Source organism: Lithobates pipiens, unplaced genomic scaffold (genome assembly GCF_037356315.1).
Source record: "Lithobates pipiens isolate NorthernLeopardFrog02 unplaced genomic scaffold, aLitPip1_a1.2 Scaffold_8, whole genome shotgun sequence".
In the NCBI taxonomy this organism is placed as follows: domain Eukaryota; kingdom Metazoa; phylum Chordata; class Amphibia; order Anura; family Ranidae; genus Lithobates; species Lithobates pipiens.
The window spans coordinates 13,067,326-13,094,088 of NW_027507903.1; the positions used below are offsets into that span (position 1 = coordinate 13,067,326).

Sequence of the window (26,763 nt, forward strand, 5' to 3'; positions counted from 1 at the left end):
GCTGCTGGTGGTAAGTGGCACACTGTATCTGGTGACAGGCTGTGGGTGGCGAGTGGCACACTGTATCTGGTTGCATGCTGGTGGCAAGTGGCACACTGTATCTGGTGGCAGGCTGCTGATGGCAAGTAGCACACTATCTTGTGGAAGGCTGCTGGTTGCACACTGCTGCTGGTGGCAAGTAGCACACTATCTGGTGGAAGGCTGCTGATGGCACACTGCTGGTGGCAAGTGGCACACTGTATCTGGTGGCACACTGCTGGTGGTAAGTGGCACACTGTATCTGGTGACATTCTGCTGGTGGCAAGTGGCACATTGTATCTGGCATGCTGCTGGTGGCAAGTGGCACACTGTATCTGATGGCAGGCTGCTTGTGGCAAATGGCACACTGTATCTGGTGGCATGTTGCTTGTGTCAAGTGGTACACTGTATCTGGCATGCTGCTTGTGGCAAGTGGCACACTGTATCTGGTGGTACACTGCTGCTGGTGGCAGGCTGCTGATGGCAAGTAGCACACTGTATCTGGTGGCAGGCTGCTTGTGGCAAGTAGCACACTGTATCTGGTGGCAGGCTGCTTGTGGCAAGTGGCACACTGTATCTGGTGGCAGGCGGCTTGTGGCAAGTGGCACACTGTATCTGGTGGAAGGCGGCTTGTGGCAAGTGGCACACTGTATCTGGTGGAAGGCTGCTTGTGGCAAGTGGCACACTGTATCTGGTGACATGCTGCTGGTGGCAAGTGGCACACTGTATCTGGTGACATGCTGCTGGTGGCAAGTGTCACACTGTATCTGGCATGCTGCTGGTGGCAAGTGTCACACTATATCTGGCAGGCTGCTTGTGGCAAGTGGCACACTGTAACTGGTGGCAGGCTGCTTGTGGCAAGTGGCACACTGTAACTGGTGGCAGGCTGCTGTTGGCAAGTGGCACACTGTATCTGGTGGCATGCTGCTGGTAGCAAGTGGCACACTATCTGGCATGCTGCTTGTGACAAGTGGCACACTGTAACTGGTGGCAGGCTGCTTGTGGCAAGTGGCACACTGTAACTGGTGGCAGGCTGCTGTTGGCAAGTGGCACACTGTATCTGGTGGCATGCTGCTGGTAGCAAGTGGCACACTATCTGGCATGCTGCTTGTGACAAGTGGCACACCGTATCTGGTGGCAGGTTGCTGGTGGCAAGTGGCATGCTGCTGGTGGCAAGTGGCACACTATCTGGTGGCAGGCTGCTTGTGACAAGTGGTACACTGTATCTGGTGGCAGACTGCTGGTGGCAAGTGGCACACTTAAAGAGGGATTCCGCCCAAAAAAAAATATTAAAAGCCAGCAGCTATAAATACTACAGCTGCTGACTTTTAATAAATGGACACTCACCTGTCCCGGGTTCCAGCGATGCCGAGGCCGATCGACCGCTCGTGCCTCGGCTGCTGCCGCCACCATTCTAGGTGAGGGAATCAGGAAGTAAAGCGAATCGGCTTCACTTCCCGGTTCCCTACTGCGCGAGCTGCGCCGCGCAATAGGAAATCTCCGCGCTGTCACTGGGACCCGTGTGTGTCCCAGCAGACAGCGCGGCAGGGCAGGAAATGGCGTAGACTCCCGTGGGAGTCTATGCCCGGAAGTGGGTGAAAATACCCCCCTCCCCCCTGAAAGGTGTCAATTGTGACACCGGATGGGGGGAGGGTTCCGATCAGCGGAGGTTCCACTTTAGGGTGGAATCCCGCTTTAATCTGGTGGCATGCTGCTGGTAGCAAGTGGCACACTATCTGGCATGCTGCTTGTGACAAGTGGCACACCGTATCTGGTGTCAGGTTGCTGGTGGCAAGTGGCACACTGTATCTGGTGGCAAGTGGCACACTGTATCTGGTGGCAGGCTGCTAGTGGCACTGTATCTGGTGGCACACTGTATCTGGTGGCAAGTGGCACACTGTATCTGGTGGCAGGCTGCCAGTGGCACACTGTATCTGGTGACAGGCTGCTGGTGGCAAGTGGCACACTGTATCTGGTGGCATGCTGATGGCAAGTGGCACATTGTATCTGGTGGCAAGTGGCACACTGTATCTGGTGGCAGGCTGCGGGTGGCATCTGGCAGCAGGCAATGGTGGCAAGCGACACACTGCATCTGGTGGGAAGTGACAAGCTCAGGTTCCCACTGATAATGCATCATGGTGAGTTGAACTATTTCACTATATATTACAATGTAGTAATAGAAATAATGGAATTTGATCATCCCGATGCCATATCAAGCATAGCGTCAGGATGATTTTAAGTGCTAAGTGCCATTTGCCTGAAAAATCACCCCCCGCCACCTATTTCCCCATCAACCCGAGACTACATCCCCCCTCTTTTTTTTTTTTGGGAAGGGGGGGATCTCCCTGAATGGCAGTTTGGAAATGTGGTCTCCTATGTTGCTGCTGTTGAGAGACCGCATAGCAGGTGGTATTGGGGGTGTTCCTGCTGCTCAAAGGCTGCACGGCCGATATTACTGGTGAAAGTATATTTAATTTGTTTTAGTAAAACATTTTTGCATTTTCATTTTGTTTCCGTAAAAAAGGCCCACCAAAATCCTCAGCACCAGGCCCATGATGCTGTTAATCTGGCCCTGTTTACCGCCATATCCCCGCTAAGGGTCCGAACAGGTCCGCCTGAAAAACTGACAGGCGAACCTGATCAGACAGCCCATGTGAAAGGGGCCAAGCAGGGAGATTACAAATAATAATTTTTTTTTTTCCTTAATTAAAATTAACAGTTTTTTTACTTTAAAAAATAGAAAAAAAATAAAAGCTTTTATGAAAAAAATAAAAAAGGCTATATGAAGCTATTTAAACCAGCCACCACACTCACCGTTAGGCAAAAGGCACCAGATGACGCCCGCAATCACTTCCTTCTCTTCTCCACTTTGGGAAGGAGATGGGCGGGCAGTGAAAACAGGCAGGGCTTTGAAGCTCCATTAGCATTGCATTAGCATTGGATGTGTTGTAATATTAACATCCACCACAAGATGGCGCCAGATTACAGAAGGACTTCAGAAGGCCGCAAACCCACTGCCTCAATTACTGGCCTGCGCATCCCGATGCGATCGCACGGCGGGGGTCGGGGTCCACACGGAGACAGAATACCCCAGCTGTGTCGTGCCAGGATGCAAATTCTAGGATGCAAATTCTCCGGGATTTGTTGAGCCCTGTTTTATATTATACCAAACAATTGGGTATTACGTTCTGTTTGTGTGCACCAAAAATGCTTTAAACTGTATTTGCGTTTGAAAAACCACTGCGCAAATACCCCGTGACACAAAATTACAACCCCCACCGTTTTTTATTTCTCTAGGGCCTCTGCTTAAAAAAATATATAATAATGTTTGGGGTTTCTAGGTCATTTTCTAGCTGAGTTTTACATATAGTGAGGGGAAAAAAGTATTTGCTCCCTTGCTGATTTTGTATGTTTGCTCGCTGACAAAGAAATGATCAGTCTGTAACTTTTAACAGTGAGAGACAGAATACCAACAAAAATATCCAGAAAAACGCATTTCAAAAAAGTTACAAATTGATTTGCATTTTAATGAGTGAAATAAGTATTTGACCTCTTCGCAAAACATGACTTGGTACTTGGTGGCAAAACCCTTGTTGGCAATCAGAGGTCAGACATTTCTTGTAGTTGGCCTCCAGGTTTGCACACATCTCAGGAGGGATTTTTTCCCACTCCTCTTTGCAGATCCTCTTCAAGTCATTAAGTTTTCGAGGCTGATGTTTGATAAGGTGAACCTTCAGCTCCCTCCACATATTTTCTATGGGATTAAGGTCTGGAGACTGGCTAGGCCACCACTCCAGCACATTAATGTGCTCCCTCTTGAGACACTCCTTTGTTGCCTTGGCCTTGTATTTTGGGTCATTGTCATGCTGGAATACCCATCCATGACCCATTTTCAATGCCCTGGCTGAGGGAAGGAGGTTCACACCCAAAATTTGACGGTACAAGGGCCCCGTCCATCGTCCCTTTGATGTGAAGTTGTCCTGTCCCCTTAGCAGAAATAAAAACCACCAAAGCACAATGTTTTCACTTCCATGTATGATGGTGGGGATGGTGTTCTTGGGGTCATAGGCAGCATTCCTCCTCCTCCAAACACGGAAAGTTGAGTTGATGTCAAAGAGCTGGATTTTGGTCTCATCTGACCACAACACTTTCACCCAGTTCTCCTCTAAATCATTCAGATGTTAATTAGCAAACTTCAGATGTTCCTGTGCATGTGCTTTCTCAAGCAGAGGGACCTAGCAGGTGCTGCAAGATTTCAGTCCTTCATAGTGTAGTGTTTTTTACCAATTATCTTCTTGATGACTATGGTCCCGGCTGTCTTGAGATCATTGACAAGGTTCTCCCGTGTAGTTCTGGGCTGATTCCTCACCGTTCTCATGATCATTGAAACACCACGAGGTGAGATCTTCCATCCGGTCATGGAGCCCCAGACCGAGGGAGATTGACAATTATTTTGTGTATTTTGCAAATAATAACACCAACTGTTGTCACCCTCTCACCAAGCTGCTTGGTGAGACTAAACCCCTGTTTTTAACGCATACTGTTAGACAGGTTAATTGGTTGTCTGTGGGCTGGTGGTAAGTAAAGCTTGGTTTTTACCTCGGTTTATCCTTGGGTTTGTTTGTATCAGTTGGCGATGGTCTTGTAGCCCATTCCAGCCTTGTGTAGGTCTACAATCTTGTCCCTGGCATCCTTGGACAGCTCTTTGGTCTTGGCCATGGTGGAGAGATTGGAATCTGATTGCTTCTGTGGACAGGTGTCTTTTATACAGGTAACAAGCTGAGATTAGTATCACAAAGTCTATGCTTACCTGTTGTATGCAATTATTTTGCACAGAGCAGCCCCGATCCTCTTCTTGTGGGGTCCCCCGCTGCGCTGTAGGCCCCTCCACTTTCCATGGGGGCACCCGTGCATGCTCGTTTTTCTGGATATTTTTGTTGTTATTGTGTCTCTCACTGTTAAAATAAACAGACCATTAAAATTATAGACTGATCATTTCTTTGTCAGTGGGCAAACGTACAAAATAAGCAGGGGGATCAAATACTTTTTTCCCTCACTGTACATGTAAAACTCTATTTGATACTCACTAGACTGACAGACATCGTCCTTTCATAGTGCAGATCTTATTCTTGAAGACAATGACGTTTTACAAATCCGTAAATTGAATTTATTAAATGAGCTTTTTTTTTTAACTGTATTAATTCATATTTACAGACAATAAAAAGCTATAACAGATGTGTTTTTTTTCCCCAGGTAGTACGGAATCTGGAGAAAGTGCTAAAGGGGTAGAAGACGAATGTTCATTGACTTATTGGGCCTGTAGAATCCTTTGTACTGCAGATCCGGAAGAGAAGGTGAGATGGTCATTGTCTTATATGGCAGCATTCAGTGGTGGCTGGTGGTAAATTTTTTGGATAATTTCCTATGGGCCCTTAACGACCTTCCACCGAGTCAAAAACATACCTGACCCATTTATGGAAAAGCAGAAAGTGTACTCGCATGTATGCATTTTGGAGCTTTAAAGTGTCAGGTGCAGTGGCAGCTAGTGCTAAAAAAAATTGGGGGTGGGGGGGGGGGGTGCAAACAAACTGACAAAAAAAACCCCATCAAGTGCAGCCACTGTACCCATAAATTGCCACTACTGTGCCATCAAACACAGCTACTGTACCCATCAATTGCTGCCAGTGTGCCCATCAATTGCCGACACTGTGCCCATCAATTGCCACCACTATGCCCAATCAATTGCCACCACTATGCCCAATCAATTGCCACCACTATGCCCAATCAATTGCTTGCAGTGTGCCCCATCAATTGCTTGCAGTGTGCCCCATCAATTGCTTGCAGTGTGCCCCATCAATTGCTTGCAGTGTGCCCCATCAATTGCTTGCAGTGTGCCCCATCAATTGCAGCCAGTGTGCCCCATCAAATGCTGCCAGTGTGCCCCATCAACAGAAAACAAAAGTATAAGTTCAGTGCCTTGAAAAAGTATTCACACCTCTTGAAATTTTCCACATTTTGTCATTTTATAACCAAAAACGTAAATGTATTTTATTGGGATTTTATGTGATAGACCAACACAAAGTGGCACATAATTGTGACGTGGAGGGAAAATTATGAATGGTTTTCATGTTTTTTTACAAATATGTAAAAATTGTGGTGTGCATTTTGTATTTAGCCCCCTTTACGCTGATACCCCTAACTAAACTCTAGTGGAACCAAGTGCGTTCACCTAAAATAGAGTCCACCTGTCTGTAATTTGAAGCGGAGTTCCACCCACATTTTTCACTCCTCACCATGCAGCACTAATGTGCATCCTTAAAATTGGTGATTTTTTATTTTTTTCTGTTCACTTACCGTATTTATCGGCGTATAACACGCACCCCAAGTTTAGGAGGAAATTTAAAAGAAAAAAACTTTTAGGAGGGAAGTTTAAGGAAAAAAACTTACATTTAAATGCCCATCTGCAGCCTTGTCAGTCATTTTCAGCCTTACGTTGCAGCCTTGTCAGTCATTTGCAGTCTTGTTAGTGTGTTTGCCATTTAAAAATGGCGCCGCCGAGATACAGAGTGGATGTCCTGTGTATCTCGGCGGTGCTCAGTAGTTCCCAGCCGTTCTCAGCGGCCTTCGGGTATTGTCGGCCGCACTCGGCTGTTCTCGGCTATTTTGGGCCACAATTGGGCGTTCTCGGCGGCTTTCAGCTTTCTGAAAGCCGCCGAGAATGGCCGAGTGCAGCTGAAAATAGCCGAGAGCGGCCAAAGATAGCCGAGAATGGCCGACGATAGCCGAAAATACTCAGAAGCCGCAGAGAGTGGCAGAAAGGGATAGAAACCGCGGGGGATCGGCGTATAACACGCACCCCCGATTTCCCCCTGATTTTAGGTGGAAAAAAAGTGCGTGTTATACGCCGATAAATACGGTACCTGATTTATTCCTATATCTAATTTCACTTCCTCCTCTAGGGGGCCGCGGCACTGTGCGTCATTTCCGGTTTTGCATTGGCCCCTGGTAGATCTTGGTCAGCTTGGCATGGCGTCTATGGAAATTCTTGCCCAGCTTGGCATTGCACGGCTACAGTAACATTTAATATTGGCGTCTATGGAAAATTTTGGTCAGCTTGGCATGGCTGTGCCAAGCTGACCGAAAATACAATACACTGCATGTGCGCGATATTGGCAGGTGCATGCTGGGTAGCCAGCATGCACGGAATCCAGAAAGAAGGACACTGTGGCTTCAGATGCCCACACTGGAAATGGCTGCGCTGTGCAGAAACTTCACACAGTAAGAAAACAATGCTGCACAGATAGAAAACTGGGGCATTGTTTACAGCATACCTTTGTTACATTGCACAAGGCATGAGTATTCTAGGGGTATTTTTATCTTAAAAGACATATTTCAGCCAGAATTCTGCTTTAAAGGAGAAGTCCAGCCTGAGCTTGTTAGGCTGGGCTTCTCCTAAGGCCCCTTTCACACCGGGGGCGGAAGCGGCGTTGGTGGTAAAACGGCGCTATTTTTAGCGGCGGTATTCAGCCGCTAGCGAGGCAGTTCCCCCCCCCCCCTACTAGCAGCCGAGAATGGGTTAAAACCACCACAAAGCGGTATTGCGACAGCGCTTTGCCGGCGGTATAGCCGCGCTGCCCCATTGATTTCAGTAGGCAGAAGTGGTGTATACACCACTCCTTCACAACTCCAAAGATGCTGCTAGCAGGACTTTTTTTTTTTACCATTGTGCCAGCGCACTGCTCCTTGGGCTTTCACACTGGAGACACAGCAGCGGCTGTTTCAGGTCGGTTTGCAGGTGCAATTTTTAGCGCAATAGCGCCTGCAAAACGACCCAGTGTGAAAGGGGTCTAAGGGTCACAGGAGTGCAATTCGTTTTGCACTCATGTGACCCGTTTTCACTTCACTGAATACCACTGTCTGTCCCATATATGATCCATGTTATGCATAATTAAGTATAATTGAGGCTACTGCCCAGGCTATGTATTCTGTACAAATTAGAGATGCATGTAAAAAAAAATCCTATTTTTTTTTTTTATTGAAAAGTAATTTCTAACTAAAATAAAGAAAGAATAATTAAACAAAATAAAATGGTAATTTGTCATTGCTTTAGTTGCCTTCTAAAATCCCGTTCAGTGTGAGGCCTTTCAAATTATTAATGTCTAATAGGGATGGTGGCAACTACACCCTCAGTCACACAAACCTTTTTTCTAGGTTATAAAAAAAATATATCCCAAGCTTTGAACATATCACGGAGCTCTGTTCAATCCATCATCCGAAAATGGAAAGAGTATGGAACAACTGCAAACCTACCAAGACATGGCCGTCCACCTAAACTGACCAGCCGGGCAAGGAGAGCATTCATCAGAGAAGCAGCCAAGAGGCTCATAGTAACTCTGGAGGAGCTGCAGAGATCCACAGCTCAGGTGGGAAAATCTGTCCACAGGACAACTATTAGTCCGCGTACACACGGGCGGATTGTCTGTCCAACTTAGTCCGCTGAACCGTGTTTCAGCGGACAATCCGCTCGTGTGTGGGCTTCAGCGGACAATCTGACGAACAAAGTCTTAGGGAATTTCCGTAAGACAGTCCGTTCAAACTTGGTTTTGTCCGTCCAAACTTGGTTTCAGCGGACAGTCCGCTCGTGTGTAGGCAAGTTGGACGGACTAAGTATGGCGCATGCTCAGAAAGGATTTACACGGCCGAAGGTTGCATTGCAGTGTATAGGACGTCGTTTTTCTAGTCCCGTCATACGTGCTGTACACGTCATCACGCACGCTTTCAGCGGACTGTCTGCTCATCGTGTGTGGTCAAGTCCGTTCATGCAAATTTTGAACGGATTGTCTGTCGGATTGTCTGACGAACTTAGTTGGGCAGACAATCCGCCCGTGTGTACGCGGCCTTAGTCGTCTCTCCACAAATCTGCCCTTTATGGAAGAGTGACAAGAAGAAAGACATTGGTGAAAGAAAGCCATAAGAAGTCCTGTTTGCAGTTTGTGAGAAGCCATGTGGAGGACACAGCAAACATGTGGAAGAAGGTGATCTGGTCGGATGAGACCAAAATTGAACTTTTTGGCCTAAAAGCAAAACACTCTGTGTGGGGAAAACATGTTTTCTTCTAAGATTGTCCTGTATTTGGCTCCATCCACCTTCCCATCAACTCTGACCAGCTTCCCTGTCCCTGCTGAAGAAAACCATCCCCACAACATGATGCTGCCACCACCATGTTTCACGGTGGGGATGGTGTGTTCAGGGTGATGTGCAGTGTTAGTTTTTCACATATTTATTTGTAAAAAAAAATTGAAAACCATTTATAATTTTCCTTGCACTTCACAATTATGTGCCACTTTGTGTTGGTCTATCACATAAAATCCCAATAAAATACATTTACATTTTTGGTTGTAATATGACAAAATGTGGAAAATGTCATGGGGTGTGAATACTTTTTAAGGCACTGTATATGGCTCTATAGTAATGTCATTTATTTGCTGCACAGATTCTGGGACTGCTGTGAAGGTGACACCAGACATTAGTGTATAGATAAGCAATGTTTTTGTTTTGTTTTGTTTTCAATCCATTCTTGGAATTAAATTGTCACACCTCCTATATCTAGCATAGAGCAGCATTGATGGTCTGTATTCGAATAAACTGGTGACATTGGGGGTTGATTTACGAAAGGCAAATCCACTTTGCATTACAAGTGCACTTGGAAGTGCAGTCGCTGTAAATCTGAGGGGTAGATCTGAAATGAGGGGAAGCTCTGCTGATTTTATCATCCAATCATGTGCAAGCTAAATGCTGTTTTTTATTTTCCTTGCATGTCCCCCTCGGATCTACAGCACAGCGACTGCACTTCCAAGGGCACTTGCAGTGCAAAGTGGATTTGCCTTTAGTAAATAACTCCCATAATGTTGAAGATTTTTTCTTTGTACATTTTGAGTTAATTAAAAGTAAATATTCATCATCCTCTTCCAAGGCAAAGCTCACTCAGCAAGCACAGGAATTATGGAACACAGGAAAGATTGCAGACATCGGTCAGACACAACCACCAGCCCAACCGAAGAGAAAAGAAAACCTCACCATAGTACAACCTGGCAGGATCAAGAGAGGAAAAGGAGGGACATTGGTAAGACGTAATGACATTCCACATATATAATTGAAAGGACATATGGAGGAAAGACACTTTACCATCATTATTATCATTATGAGATGGGTTCTTTAACCCTTTCCTGCCCGGCTTATTGTAAAACGATGTCCTCCCAGAATTGCGCCTTTCATGTGCCCCACAGGCCACACTCAAGCGTGATCTGTTACCTGCTTTGTCCACCGGACACAGCGGGTGACAGATCAGTGTACCAGTCCACTGCTGGTACCATGTGATCGCTGTGGCCAATCACAACAGATCACATGACAATTGTACACAATGAATGTCTTTGATTCATGCCATCCATTGTATACTATTGTGTTGATCACTGTGATTAGTCACAATAATCACATACAGACAGGGCCAATCAGTACCATGTGATTATCTGGGGCAAATCACAGCTAATCACCACAATACACACTGAATTAATCTATTTCATTCAGTAAAAATTATTATTATTATTATTATACAGGTTTTATATAGCGCTAACAGTTTGCTCAGCGCTTTACAACATGAGGGAAGACATTACAGTTACATTACAATTTGGTACAAGAGGAATAAGAGGGCCCTGCTTGTTAGAGCTTACAATCTAAAAAGGAAGGGGCAATTGATACAAAAGGTAATAGCTGTGGGGGATGAGCTGATGGAGGAAGTAAAACAGTATTAGTTAGAAGCAGGAAAGGCTTCTTTGAAGAGAAGGGTTTTCAGGGATCGTCTAAAGATGGATAGATTAGGGGACAGTCGGACAGATTGGGGGAGGGAGTTCCAAAGGATGGGAGAAGCTCAAAAAATGGTTGTTTATAACAGTGATAGATATTCACTGTAATAAGCAATCATAGTGTGTGAAAAAAAAATCCTGTTCACCCCGCAGCCCAGAGTCAGTTTTATAATTGTATTACTCTGGTCACAGTATGTAAAATATATATATATATATATATATATATATATATATATATATATATATATATATATATATATATATATATATATATATATATATATATATATAATTAGGGCTGTTACTGATTAATATTTTAGTGTTCGATTAATCGATTTTTTTTTTTTTTATTATTAATCGACTCATTCCAATTAATTATAATGCACATACAGATCCAACTACTTCTAGCTGATCTGATTGCATTCCAACTCTGCATTAGTCGGTGGTAAATGTGGTATACACTATATACAATCACCCGACACTAGTTAGTTTCCACAATCCATGACTTAACTTCACAGTTCACACAAATACGTTTTAAATTCAAACTGTAGCACGAAGAGGTGAAGAGGTGTGTATGATCAAAAGAATTTTCATCAATCAAAAAAATGAATCAATTAATCGAGGAATTAATCTTTAATTTCCACGGCCCTAATATAATATATATAAAAGGATATTTATTTGCAAAATGTTATAACCGAAATGAAGAAAAAAGTTTTTTTTCGTGTATGACATCAGTTCTGGGTCAGTCTCTCTTTGTCCCCGGCTAGCATAGACAGGAGGGGATGTATTGCAATGTGATCTGCATTGCAATACATTCAGTGAAGCCCAGAGGAGACATGTCACCTAAAAATCATCAGATAGGGGACTTTTTGTCCCCTATGTGATGAATAAAAAATGTTTTATTTATTTTTTGCAAAAAAAAAAAAAATAGTGTTACACCCAGGCGCATAAACCCCGCCCCCCCCCCCAAATTTGTTTTTTATAGAGGCCCCCACCGCTATGTATAAGCACGTACCAACCTAAACGCATGCGCCGGTGTGAGAGCAATATTTCTAGCACCAGACCTCCTCTGTAACACTAAACTGATATCTATAGGGGGCTTTTGAAGCATCGCCTATAGAAAATATGGGGTACTGAAGTTTGTCGCCATTTCACTGGCGCACGCAAATTTAAAGTGGTTGTAAAGGCAGAAGGTTTTTTTTTAATCTTAATACATTCTATGCATTGAGATAAAAAAACCTTCTGTGTGTAGCAGCCTCCCCAGCACCCCCCTAATTACTTACCTGAGCCCCGTCTCTCTCCAGCATTGTCCATGAGTGTCTTAGCCGTCAGAGCCTCTCCCTCCTGGTTGAGACACAGCAGCAGTGCCCTTGGCTCCCATGGATGTCAATCAGTCAGTCAGTCAGAAGAGAAAGGGGGCAGGGCCAGGTCTTGGCTCTGTGTCTGAATGGACACACAAAGCTGTGACTCCGCTTGGGTGCCCCCATAGCAACCTCCTTGCTGTGGGGGCACTCAACAGAAGGGAGGGGCCAGGAGCAGCGAAGAGGGACCCGATAAGAGGAGAATCGGGGCCTCTCTCTGCAAAACCAACTGCACAGAGGAGCTGATGGATGTTAGAGACCTTGCGCTCCTCTACCTTCTATTTGAGGATACCTCACAGATGATCAATAGGGTTTAGGTCTGGAGACATGCTTGGCCGGTCCATCACCTTTACCCTTAGCTTCTTTAGCAAGGCAGTGGTCGTCTTGGAGGTGTGTTTGGGGTCGCTATCATGTTGGAATACTGCCCTGCGGCCCAGTCTCTGAAGGGAGGGGATTATGCTCTGCTTCAGTATGTCACAGTACATGTTGGCATTCATGGTTCCCTCAATGATCTGTAGCCCCCCAGTGCTGGCAGCACTCATGCAGCCCCAGACCATGACACTCAGGGCCGCTGTTAGAAATCATGGGGCCCCGTACAGCCTACCTGACAGGGCCCCCTTCAACCACGCCCTTGCCCCCACCCCTGACCCCGACTTGAAGTGAAATGCAGGTTTGTTGCCGTTTACATATGCATGTGAAGCCAAAACATGTTTGCAATTAGTAAGCATGAAGGAGCAGGGGGCAGTTTACATTTCTTTTCAATTTTATTTTATTAATTACAAATAAAAAAAATCTTACACTGTATCTTTACATTTTTTATTGTCATTTTTCCTTTCACAGGGGGTGGACAACATTCCTTGCGATAGCAAGGGCCATAACAGGTCCACTTTATAGGGAGATATGAGGTCTTTTAGACCCCATATCTGTCCTCTACCCTCCAAAGCATCTGCTCAAGCTAAGATCAGTTTGATCATTTGCTTGTTCAAGAGCATATCGTGAGGATTGAGCCTATTATTGATGATATCGAGATATCATCAACCTTCCAGTCCAGCAACGATGGGAAGCAATTAAAGGGGATTGGTTTGGGGGGCAGTAAAAATGCAGCTCCGCTGCATGTTTACTGCTCCTCCAAATTAGTTTTTAAAGTAGCATGTTTCTTATTATCATCAGGTTACAATTATCACACAGGCATCACAGTAAGCAGGGGCTCTATCATGAAGTTATCATGAATGTATCATGGCTTTATGTCACATGGCTGTTGAGTGCTGACTTAGTTAACTTATGGCTGTATTGCATATAACAGACTGTAACAGTACAACCATAACAAAGTCAGCACCCAAAAGCAATGTAACACAGAGCCATGACAGAGACCCTGCTGTGCTGCCTGTGTGATGATTGTACCCTGCTGTGAGATATATAATAGGACACAGTGAGTATTCTTTCCTCTATTTCCCACTCACTGTGTCCAGTGCAGCTACGATCTCCTCCTGCTCTTCCCTGCCAGCCATTCAGCTTCTTCACATCTGGGGAGGATTGCAGCCGGGAGCCGATCGGAGAATGACAATATCACTCCGCCAGCCGGGACTAATAAAAGTATATGCGCCCCGAAAATAAAGAAATAGTCCCACTGTTGTGCTCCCCTCCTGAGCCCCTGCGTTGACCAGATGAGGCCCAGGAAAACAATTTACCCACTCTGTAAGCAAGTGGAATCAGGGAAGAGTTTAGAAAATGTTTTTTTTTAAACGAAGTAACAAATTGTTTATGATGCCCGGGCCCCAATGTGTAGCTGATCTGGGCGGGCCCAGTACATCAGGGCTGATTGTACTGCCCTATCAGCGGCCCTGATGACACTCCCACCACCATGCTTGACTGTAGGCAAGACACACTTGTCTTTGTACTCCTCACCTGGTTGCCTCCACACACACTTGACAGCATCTGAACCAAATAAGTTTATCTTGGTCTCAGACCACAGGACATGGTTCCAGTAATATGTCGGGATAAGGTGAAAAAACATGAACCTTTACAAAGCTTTTAAGATGTGCTTTTATTACCCCCTCCCCAACCGCGCACCCCCTTTAGCTGCAGTGGCCAGGGATGTGCACGCGTCGTAGCTGCAGCAAGAGTTGTATGCCCTGTCATGGTTGGTGGGTGTAGCACCTGCCATTCAAGTGAATGAGGCCACTCTGCAAGTGCCCTGCAACCTTGTGCTGTACAGCAAACAAGGGGTTAAAGCAGGCAGCGTCGTGTTGCTTTCTCACCACCTGCTTTAACCCCTTGGACCCCACAGAGCGCTTGCAGAGTGTTGCAGCTCTGCATAGAAACCAATCAGCTGCCAGGTTTTTTTTGTCAAAGCGTAACTAAACAAACTGATGTTACAAGCTTATTGGCTATCGTGCAGAGCTGCACCAGATTTTACACTCTCCACTTTTAGTAAATCAACCCCAATGGATAGTACCATGCACAACAGATTGAGAGCAACAGTTCTAGGGCCAGCACAGTTAACTCAAAACTGATGACCTGTATGTAGGGCCTTTTAAATCCTCACCTGTAGATAATTGAGGTATCAAAGTTTGTCACTGTCTATCATGCATGTGCAGTTTTAAGGCTTGACATGTTGGGTATCTATTTACTCGACACAACCTAATTTTGTTATTACTTACCAAAAATTAAGTAATATGTTGAACGTGTGTGCACTAAAATTATCTTCCATGTATGTTTTACTGAAAATATGGGTTTGATAAACCATTGCGCTAATGTGACAGAAAAAAAAAACCTTGCAACTACCACCATTTTATTCTCCAGGGTCTCTGCTATCAGTAAATATGTAGTGTTTGGGGTTTTAACTAATCTTCAGTTATCTTAACATGTACAAAAAAAATTAGCAAAACTGGCTCTGGCAGCAAAAGGGTTAATTGTTTCTCCAACATCTTAGACCTACACGATCGCATTCCCTTTATACCTTTTTAGTTTTTAATTATATTTCTCTGCATACCTGTTTCTAGGAAGTAGGATAAACGACTTTGTTTTGCAATTTTTGAAGTAAGCCTTAAAAGTTCCTTCCAAATATGTTCGTCTCCGCACAATCCAAGGAGCTGTCTGAGCGTCACGTAACACTTACTAATTTTGCATGGAACGATAAGTATCCCCGTATCCATAGCAACGCCGAAGTTGTGTTCCGACAACACATTCCGGCTCGGGTTTCCGATAAACCATCCAAAGACCCTCTTTAAATAAATCCAATGAACTGGTCAGTACAGTCCTGTCAGTATTAGGACACTGTTGGAATAGCTTTATACTTGATGGATCTTTTTTTTAGCTTTAAGGTAAAATGTTCTTTATCATTTTATACATAAACATCGCACACAACCAGCCTATCCAAATGATGGAATTCATCTACGAGGGCCGGTCACGGTAAATATGTAACACGGCATCACTTCATTAACTACGCACTGCATCAACAGAGAGCTCATGAGTTTTATATATTTTTTTATATAAAGTTATCTTTTCCCTAAGTGGGTGACACACCAGCCCCCTCCACTGCCGTCCTTGTTTTCCTATGCCTGGGGGGTCTCCAAACTTTTCATTAGAAGGGCTATATTGTATATTTTACAAATATTCGCAGGCCCAAAAAAAACTTTTATAAACGAAAGAAGAAATAACTTTACATCCGAGTCCCCCCTTTAGGTCCGAGTCCCCCCTTTAGGTCCGAGTCCCCCCTTTAGGTCCGAGTCCCCCCTTTAGGTCCGAGTCCCCCCTTTAGGTCCGAGTCCCCCCTTTAGGTCCGAGTCCCCCCTTTGCATCCAGGTCCCCCCTTTGCATCCAGGTCCCCCCTTTGCATCCGGGTCCCCCCTTTACATCCGGGTCCCCCCTTTACATCCGGGTCCCCCTTTACATCCGAGTCCCCCCTTTTAGGTCTGAGTCCCTACTTTAGGTCTGAGTCCCCCCTTTAGGCCTGAGTTCCCCCTTTACATCCGGGTCCCCCCTTTACATCTGAATCCCCCTTTACATCCGAGTCCCCCCTTTACATCCGGGTCCCCCCTTTACATCCGAGTCCCCCCTTTACATCCGGGTCCCCCGTTTACAACTGGGTCCCCCCTTTACATCCGGGTCCCCCTTTACATCCGAGTCCCCCCTTTTAGGTCTGAGTCTCTACTTTAGGTCTGAGTCCCCCCTTTAGGTCTGAGTCCCCCCTTTAGGCCTGAGTTCCCCCTTTACATCCGGGTCCCCCCCTTTACATCTGGGTCCCCCCTTTACATCTGGGTCCCCCTTTACATCCGGTTCCCCCCTTTACATTCCGAGTCCCCCCTTTAGGTTTGAGTCCCCCCTTTACATCCAGGTCCCCCCCTTTACATCCGGGTCCCCCCCTTTACATCCGGGTCCCCCCCTTTACATCCGAGTCCCCCCTTTACATCCGAGTCTCCTCCTTTAAATCCAATTCCAACTTTACATCAGTCTTCCCTAAAGGAGATGTATAGCCAAAGCGGTTTTGGCTATATTGTATATTTTACAAATATTCACAGGCCAAAAAAAAATAAAAAATTAAACTGATATTTAGTGCAGAGGTTCCCTCGGCTTATTTTGGTTTGGTGATGCTTCTGTCTTATGTGTTTGTAGGCCAGTAGGATTGCATTGCTGCATTCTCTAGCAAACATTGAACAGTGGGCCATAGACCTGTCCTGGGACATTATCGCACGTTTTGCTCACTTCCAACTGCAATCTGGAGAGAAACTTCCAAGAGAGTTCTTCTCCGACTTTGTAAAGGTGGCCGGAGATGAAGCAAAGGTTCGTAGTCCGTTGTGTAGAAAATAATCCACTTACTACAGTGCCTTGAAAAGTATTCATACCCCTTGAAATTTTCCACATTTTGTCAGGTTACAACCAAAAACGTAAATGTATTTTTATTGGGATTTTATGTGATAGACCAACACAAAGTGGCACATAATTGTGAAGTGGAAGGAAAATGATAAATGGTTTTCAACATTTTTTACAAATAAATATGTGAAAAATGTGGACTTTACTCTGATACCCCTAAGATCTAGTGGAACCAATTGCTTTCAGAAGTCGCCTAATTAGTAAATAGAGTCCACCTGTGTGTAATTTATTTTCAGTATAAATACAGCTGTTCTGTGAAGCCTTCATAGTTTTGTTAGAGAGCCTTAGTGAACAAACAGCATCATGAAGGGCAAGGAATACACCAGACAGGTCAGGGATAAAGTTGTGGAGAAGTGTTAAAGCAGGGTTAGGTTATAAAAAATATCTCAAGCTTAGATCATCTCACGGAGCTCTGTTCAATCCATCATCCGAAAAATGGAAAGAGTATGACACAAATGCAAACCTACCAAGACATGGCCGTCCACCTAAACTTACCGGCCGGGCAAGGAGAGCATTCATCAGAGAAGCAGCCAAGAGGTCCATGGTAACTCTGGAGGAGCTGCAGAGATCCACAGCTCAGGGGGGAGAATCTGTCCACAGGACAACTATTAGTCGTGCTCTCCACAAATCTGACCTTTTATGGAAGAGTGGCAAGAAGAAAGACATTGTTGAAAGAAAGCCAAAGGAAGTCCCGTTTGCAATTTGCAAGAAGTCATGTAGAGGACACAGCAAACATGTGGAAGAAGGTGCTCTGGTCAGATGAGACCAAAATTTACCTTTTTGGCCTAAAAGCAAAACACTATGTGTGGCGGAAAACTAACTCTGCACATCACCCTGAACACACCATCCCCACTGTGAAACATGGTGGTGGCAGCATCATGTTGTGGGGATGCTTTCTTCAGCAGGGACAGGGAAGCTGGTCAGAGTTGATGGGAAGATGAATGGAGCCAAATACAGGGCAATCTTAGAAGAAAACCTGTTACAGTCTGCAAAAGACTTGAGACCGGGGAGGAGGTTCACCTTCCAGCAGGACAACGACCCGAAACATCCAGCCAGACCTACAATGGAATGGTTTAGATCAAAGCATATTCATGTGTTAGAATGGCCCAGTCACAGTCCAGACCTAAATCCAACTGAGAATCTGTGGCAAGACGTGAAAATGGCTGATCACAGACGCTCTCCATCCAATCTGACAGAGCTTGGGCTATTTTGTAAAGAAGAATGGGCAGAAATGTCCCTCTCTAGATGTGCAAAGCTGGTAGAGACATCCCCAAAAAGATTTGCAGCTGTAATTGCACTGAAAGGGGGTTCTACAAAGTATTGACTCCGGGGGGGCGCTATACAAATACAAGCCACACTTTTCACATACTTATTTGTAAAAAAATTTTGAAAATCATTTTCCTTCCATTTACGTTTTTGGTTGTAACATGATGTGGAAAATTTCAAGGGGTATGAATACTTTTTCAAGGCACTGTAATATTCAATGTATCTAACGTGTGGCTTCATCTTTCTCAGCATTACTGCCTTCTACAGAAGCGCCTTACAGAGCTGGGGAGTACATTTGGTGATCTTCCTGTCCACAATGGTATGTTCTTATCACACTATATCCTTTACTGTCAGATTACGGGGTGTTTTAATAATTAAAAAAAATAATAATTGGTGTGGGCGTGTCTCAAGCATTTATACAGCTGTCACAAATAATCGCTGTAATTTGTGTAATACAAACTCTCTCACCCCAGAAAAAAACCTCTACAACAGGGGTCTCCAAGTGCGGGTCTTTGCTAGCCTTTATCTGTCCGTTGGTGCCCGTATTCCTCCCATTGAGACCTACAGTACTATGGGACAGGAAGGAAAAATCCTGGACGGCCGCACACCGCTGAAGGCATCGTTATTGAAAGATTAAAATCCAAAAACAGTTATATCTTAAGCATAGAAGATAGGGCTGCAACTAACGATTATTTTCATAATCGATTGGTTGGCCAATTTATTGTTTCGATTAATCGGTTAATAACCTTAAAAAAAAAAAAGTGGGTCAAATTGACGTTCATTTTCAACCACAGTGACGGGAAAATTTGGAAATAGAAAACGTCTTAGTCAAAGGAATTTTCAGACACTGTATGTGGTTTTCATTCAGAAATTATTCATTTTAAAAACAGAATGTTAAAAACAAATGAAAATTTCAAACAAAATTCTTTCATTCAGCGAAATGTAGAAAGATTTTTCGTCTGAATATTCTCATCTGAAAATTGATCTGTGTGGCCAGCATAAGGCTCGGCACACACCTATGCAGTTTGCTTTTGATCTGTTTCTGCAGTGCTTTTTTCTGTACGTTTTGATTTTAGTGCACGTGATTTTACTGCAATTTACATTTTTTTTTTTTTTTTTTGGGCAGATTAAAAAACAAAAATTGCTGCAAAAACGCATTACACGCTTTTCTGCAGCTTTTCCATTGAAGTATATTGAACCAATAAAGCACCATTTTGCGTTCAAAGTCCCTGACCCTTTCAGATGTGAACGTGTCCCATAGGAAACCATGTAAATGAACTGTAGTGCGTTTCTGCAAAAAGCACCAATAAACATATAGATGTGAACCAGGTCTAAGACGTTTAGAAACATAATGGGGTTAAAAAAAACTAAAATGAGCCCTTTATAGTAGAAAAAAAGCAAATAATCGCTACTGTAAGGGGTTAATTTTTTTTACTGTAGAACTGTGAAAGTAATATTTACAGTAGCGATTATTTGCTCTTTTTGTACTATAAAGGGCTCATTTTAGTTTTTTTTAACCCCGTTATGTTACTGGCCGATTAATCGATTATGAAAATCGTAATTGATTAATTTCATAATCGATTAGTTGTCGATTCATTTCATAATCGATTAGTTGTCGATTCATTTCATAATCGATTAGTTGTCGATTCATTTCATAATCGATTCGTTGTCGATTCATTTCATAAATCAATTACTTGTTGATTAATCGATTAGTTGTTTCAGCCCTACACATCACAAACAGATACTTAGTCATAGCTGAATAAACAAAGTTTGATCTTGATTGACAGCCAATCAAATGCAAAGCAATGTTGGAAGAAACCTCCCCATAAAATCAGACCTTGTTAATGGCCAAAATGAATTGCACCTGGAGGGGAGAAGCAAAGAGCTAACGCATACAATAAATCCAAATAAATGAATAACAAAAAAAAATATATATACATATGTAATTGTAAGGTAAATGCAACTTCCCCACGTGGTGCCATCAAGGGCTAAAAAATCAGAAAATAATAAAGAAAAATGTGTAATGGATAATAATACAAATGCAGATGTGAAAAATCACAAAACAAACAAAATCAAATTAATCATCAATAAGGACCTTCAAAAGATTTGATATCAATCGTTATGCAAAAAGTAAAAAAAAAAAAGTAAAAAAAAGCATATATACAAAATGCCATCACAGATATAAGACGTTTCCATGTATAAAATTAAAATTGACTATTGGAATATAATTTATTATTCTAATATTTGCCCGCAACGGACATGTACATAAAAAAGACATACAGAGACGTGATTGCAAGAAGTACTATGGGGCACTATTTGTTAAACTGATGGGGCACTACTCCTCCTTCTGACCACCAACCCCCCAGCCATGTTTATTCTCACTGATGCTGGGCACAGGACATTTGCTACCCCAACTGGCCACATTCCGTCCCCCCTTAAAGTCTAAAGGACATTAAACTGGACCGTTTTGAAAAATTTGGAGACCCCTGCTCTAAAACAACCTTCAGGTCCTAGGGAAACCCTACTGAAATCAATTCACCTGGGGGCAATGGGGAAAAATGCCTTCTACATTGGTAGTCAATGGGATGAATAAAACCCTCGACACTGGTGGTCAGAATACCAGCCTTACATGGCTTTGCCAGGTAGCATTAGCCCTAGCACTATGAAGGCCCCATCAAATGAGAGGTCAGTTAGCCACACCTCATGGAATCCCTGGCAACCTCTAGAGCAGGACTTCTCAACCTTTTTACTTTGGAGGTACCCTTGGCAAAAAGTTTGAGATCCTGGGAACCCCTGAAACAATGTTCAGATCTTCAGCTCACGGAAATTGCTCACAATTGCTGTGATCAGCCAACTGTTGATAAAACAGTTATTTTTAGAAATATCATGAAAGTGGGGTGCCCCTAAAAAAATAAAAAATTTTTAAGTCAGCAGTTACAAATACTGCAGCTGCTGACTTTTAATAATCGGACACTTACCTGTCCCAGGGTCCAGTGATGCGGGGGAACGAAGCCCCCCCTCGTTCCCCGCTCCGCTCGCGGCGCCGGCATTCGTACTGTGGGCACCCGGCTGTGGCTTCACAGCCAGGCACCCACTGCGCATGCGCGAGCGCCACAGGGCGCCGTGATACGCCCCACAGTCACGTGGGACACGTGACAGGTCCCAGATGGCTGTGCGGCGCGAGGGGAAGTGATGTCACCAGCCCGGGCAAGGAAGAAGGCAGACTACGAAGGGACCCCCTAGCAACAGGTATTTAGAGGTGAGAAAAAAAAAATTCAATAATTATTATTTTATTTTTTTTAAGAATTTTAAACAATTTTTTATTTTTTGGTGGCAACACCACTTTAAATAATGGAATTGATAATAAAACGTACCTATATCATGTCAAACTTGTGCTTGCTTTTTTCTGCATAGATGCTCAATTCCGGGCTCAACTTGAGATATACATTGTACAGGGGGACAGCAGGGCAGGGTACAGGGGGTCATACAGGGCACATTATATGAAAGCAGGACAAATTACCTGAGGGCAGGGCACATATCAGCAATGCTGTATCCTGACCTAGGCCTAGGGCAGCACTTTGCATGGGGGCAGCACGGAAAGAGTCCCCGCCGGCTTGCACTGTTAGTGTAGCGCCAGTCTTATGGGGCGGACTGGGCTGAGAGGCAAATAAGTCTAGTGCCCCCATAAAGCGGCCGCACTGCTTCCAGTATGTAAGTGGCTGGCATTCCGCAACTGTGGGGGGGGGGGGGGGGGGTGCTTCTAATTTTGACTGTCCTCTCAACCTGGAACACAAACCCTCACTGTGCTAAATGTTTTCTGCTGCACCATTGGTTATATCTTCTTAGTCCTCTCCATAAAATTATCAGAAATTTGTGCTTAAAGTAGAACTATAGGCAACACTTTTTTTTTTTTTTTTGGATAGAGTAAGGGAGGGTCATAACCCCTGTCAGTTTATTTTTATTTTTTTACCATCCCTGTCCCATTGCAGAGATTTCCCTTCACTTCTTGCACCATAGCCATACAGGAAGTGAGAGCAAATGTATGCAAATTAAGGGAATCCATTGCTAGAACTAGTGTCTCCTCTCGAAAATTTGAGGGCGGGTCTTAAACGGCAAGGGGTGTGGCCTTGGCAGGAAAGGGGTGGGTCATATTTAAATTAGGGAGTGCACGAGTTTAGTCCGGCCTAGGGCAGCACAAAACCTAAATACGCTACTGTATATCAGGGCTCATATCGGGGCACTTTACACTAGCAGAGCAACGTGGGGAAGCTGCTATGATCAGTCCTCTGTGGTGCCATGTTCCCTGCCAGCCCCTCCTTCCCTCCTGTCCATCCCACGTGATGTCACTTACAAGCACCTGGGATGGATGGGGGGGGGGGGGGTTGGATGAGAGGCCAGAGTGGAACAGCCCTCCACAGCTAGCACTATCACAGTCGCTTCCCTGCCTAGCTCTGCATGCGTCAGCAGAGGAGATGTAATCCACTTGTCAGCTGCCTGTGGCTGATGGGTAGATTGTGGCGGAACCCCAATTGGCGGAACCCCAACAGGAGGAACCCTAGTTGAGAATGGCTGATGTAACTTCCAAAGATCGTCAGCTCCATCTAGTGGCCATAATGCAACATTTTTCTGAAATACCCCAATCAAGCCACTTGATGGAACTGACGATAATAGTAAGTAAAGAAAAGATATTCCACCAATAACGAAAATTACGGAAATTATTTGTGACGGTTGTGTGACTACTTGAGTCATGTGCCAGCAAAATTTTATATATATATATATATATATATATATATATATATATATATGATATAGATATAGACCTCGAAGTGCATTTTTTGCAAAGTAGGGTCCTGTGATTTCATATTTTATGTTTCTTCCAGGATTGTGGCAGTCTGCTTCAGACACGGCTCATGACCTCCTTGGACGTCTGGCTATTGTACATATGGTCCATGAAGCCAGGTAACATTGTATAGTATGCAGTCTGGTTCTACACATTCTGGGGCCTTGAGCCTCATTTTTTTCTAGGGTCACTATCTGCATGGAGTATGTATGGGTGTCCAACCTGCGGCCCTCCAGCTGTTGCTAAACTACAAGTCCCATCATGCTTCTGCCTTTGGGAGTCATGCTTGTAACTGTCAGCCTTGCAATGCCACACAGGACTTTCCTTGCAATGCCCCATGGGTGCTGGAGTTCCGCAGGTTGGACACCTATGGTTTAGACCGGTGGTTCTCAACCTCAGTCCTCAAGGTTTTCAGGTTTTCCTTTTGCATTGCACAGCTGCTTTAAATCAATATCAATAACATGGTATTGATGAGAGCTATTTTATCTAAGGGAAGTTCCCAAAACAAGGCCCGTTGGGGGGGTATTTGAGAACCACTGGTTTAGACAAACCTTTCCACACTACAAAAAACATACCTGCATGTGTGCCCCCCCCCCCCCCTCCCTGTCCCCTCCGAGGCAGCAGTAATCTGAAGTAAGGCTGCAGATGGGCACTGATCAGGCTGTAATGATGGCAATAGTGAGGCTGTAGATGGGCATTGATCAAGCTGGAATGATGGGCAATTGTGAGGCTGCAGATGGGCATTGATCAGGCTGCATTGATGGGCAATTGTGAGGCTGTAGATGGGCATTGATCAAGCTGCAATGATGGGCAATTGTGAGGCTGCAGATGGGCATTGATCAGGCTGCATTGATGGGCAATTGTGAGGCTGTAGATGGGCATTGATCAAGCTGCATTGATGGGCAATTGTGAGGCTGTAGATGGGCATTGATCAGGCTCCATTGATGGGCAATTGTGAGGCTGTAGATGGGCATTGATCAAGCTGCAATGATGGGCAATTGTGAGGCTGCAGATGGGCACTGATCAGGCTGCATTGATGGGCAATTGTGAGGCTGTAGATAAGCATTGATCAGGCTGCATTGATGGGCAATTGTGAGGGTGTAGATGGACATTGATCAGGCTGCATTGATGGGCATTGATCAGGCTGCAATGATGTGCAATTGTGAGGCTGCAGATGGGCAATGGTGGGGCTGCATTGATGGGCACTGATCAGGCTGCATTGATGGGCACTGACCCTTATTTTTTTTCAAAGTTCAAAATTACATTTTTTTTCCTGAAACTTCCCTCCTAAAATGAAGGTGCGTGTTATACGCCTGTGCGTGTTAAATGCCAATAAATACAGTAGTTCAGTGTGCTTGTGGAATATGTTGGCATTCTGCAGCTTTACTGTGTGCCCCATGTTCTGTTCTCAGTAATTAATGGTAAGTGTGTGCTTTTTTTAGGGGTCTGGATGTCCACCCGCAGACATTACAGAGGTTCTCAGCTCAGGGGGATGAAAGCTCAGCCCAGGTACTGGAAGTCATTTACACTGATGAGATCACTCACGTGGCAGCTGGCCTGAAGTGGTTCACTTACATCTGTGCCAAAGAGCAGCGGGTAAGTGATGAACCAGTTAGTCTCAGTAACACTAAAATCTGGTGCTGTCCTCCAACTATTCATCCGCCATTAGGATTATGGGCTGCGTTTATCTCCCTATAAAGGTGGTAGTTATGTTGTGTTTTATGTATGTATTTGCCTGTTGCACATCACTATTAGAATTTCACATATTCTCCCTACACATAATATAATCCTATACTTTAAAGCAGGGGTAGGCAACCTCGGCCCTCCAGCTGTTTTGAAACTACAAGTCCCACGAGACATCGCAAGACCCTGACAATCACAGGCATGACTCCTAGAGTCAGAGGCATGATGGGATTGGTAGTTACACCACAGCTGGAGGGCCGAGGTTGCCGGCCCCTGCTTTAAACACTTGCCTACAGGGCACTTACCCCCTTCCTGCCCAGGCCTTTTTTCAGCTTTCAGCGCTGTTGCACTTTGAATGACAATTGCGCGGTCATACACTTTACCCAAACAAATTTTTTATAATTTTCTTCACACAAATAGAGCTTTCTTTTGGTGGTATTTATTCACTGCTGGGTTTTTATTTTAAATGTTGAAAAAAATATATTTTTTTTTTTTACTTTCTGTCAGTAAACTTTGTAACTAAGTAATTTTTCTCCTTTAGTGATGTGTGCTGATGAGGCGGCACTGATATGCTGAACTGGTGGGCATTGATGAGGTGGCACTAATTATGTTGCACTGATGAGGAGGCACTAATATGCTGCACTTATGGACACTGATAGGCGGCACTGGTGGGCAGTGATAGGCTGTATTGATGGGTGGCACTGATGGACGACGATCAACAGCAGTGATGGGCATTGATGGGCAGCACTGATAGCCAGCACTGATTGGTGGAACTTGTGGGCAGTGGTGGGCACTGATTTCTGGCAATGGTGGCCAATGATTGGTGACACTGTGTACACTATATTGTAATCAGGGCACTGATGATCAGTGCCCTAATTACATGTGGAGATGCCGCTGATTGGCTCTCCTCGCCACACACTCTGTCAGTGTGAGGCAAGGAGCGCCAATTACCGGTATCTCCGAGTTTACATGTTACCGGCTGTGATTGGACACAGCCGATCACATGGTCAAAGAGCCATGGCCGTGGCTCTTTACAGAGATCAGGGTCACGCCGTGTCTTAGCAACATGGTGCAGCTGCGATCGCCTCGCTGCGTGCCCGAGCGGCCTTTCTGGGACACTGCCATTTGACTTCGTCCCAGAACGAGAGCCGCAACGCCCTGCCGTCATTTGACAGTGGGCGGGCGGCAACTAGTTAAAGTGTCACTAAACCCACATCATAAAAAAAAACTCTCAATAAATGATATATTACATGCTGTTCATACTCACTCATCACTATGGGATTCGTTTTTTGTATTCTGCAAAAACCTGGTTGATCCTGCTGCTCTTTATTTCCTCCTTCTGTCCATGTCCCCAATTCAGCTAAGGATTTTGCAGCTGCGGTGGCAACTCTGCACATGCTCTGTGAGTTTCTCCCTATCACATCTGAGCAGCCCATGTGACTGTAGAGTCACACATGTGGGCGTATACAGAGTGGTAAATGATAGCCCACTCCCTCCCTCCCTCCTCCCCCATGTCCACTAACCAGCTAAACACAATGGGGGCGGGATAATACATGCAGATTGATGGAGGCTTCACCTCTCTTTTATTCAAAAACACAGGCTGGAGGGGCGTGACACAGCCTATGACTGGCAGAAATCTACCCACCCCATGTTATTTCCACAAAATACGATTTTATTTGAAATATATATTTGTGCGCCAATTTAAAACAGTTTATTGATATTAATTATTTATTTGTACATTATATTCCAAAGGCTGTTTTTTGGTTTTGTTTTTGAACATGTGACCAGCAGCAGGGGAATAGAAGCTCCTCCTGCTTATGTTTCCCTGCAGACAGGCTGGGAGAGAGCTGGGTCATGTGACAAC

General features: G+C 44.6%; 1 protein-coding gene across 2 annotated transcripts in view; it reads left to right on the plus strand.

Annotated features, from left to right (window-relative positions):
• The window catches only part of LOC143963357 (uncharacterized protein HI_0077-like), a 66,749-nt gene that overhangs the window by 19,214 nt on the left and 20,772 nt on the right, over positions 1-26,763 (plus strand). For both annotated transcript variants that reach the window (XM_077472977.1, XM_077472976.1), the window contains exons 5-10: positions 5,272-5,372; positions 9,992-10,141; positions 16,853-17,020; positions 18,626-18,695; positions 23,257-23,335; positions 24,659-24,812. In XM_077472977.1, coding sequence (XP_077329103.1) covers positions 5,272-5,372; positions 9,992-10,141; positions 16,853-17,020; positions 18,626-18,695; positions 23,257-23,335; positions 24,659-24,812 — 722 coding nt within the window. The remainder of the gene's footprint in view (positions 1-5,271; positions 5,373-9,991; positions 10,142-16,852; positions 17,021-18,625; positions 18,696-23,256; positions 23,336-24,658; positions 24,813-26,763) is intronic.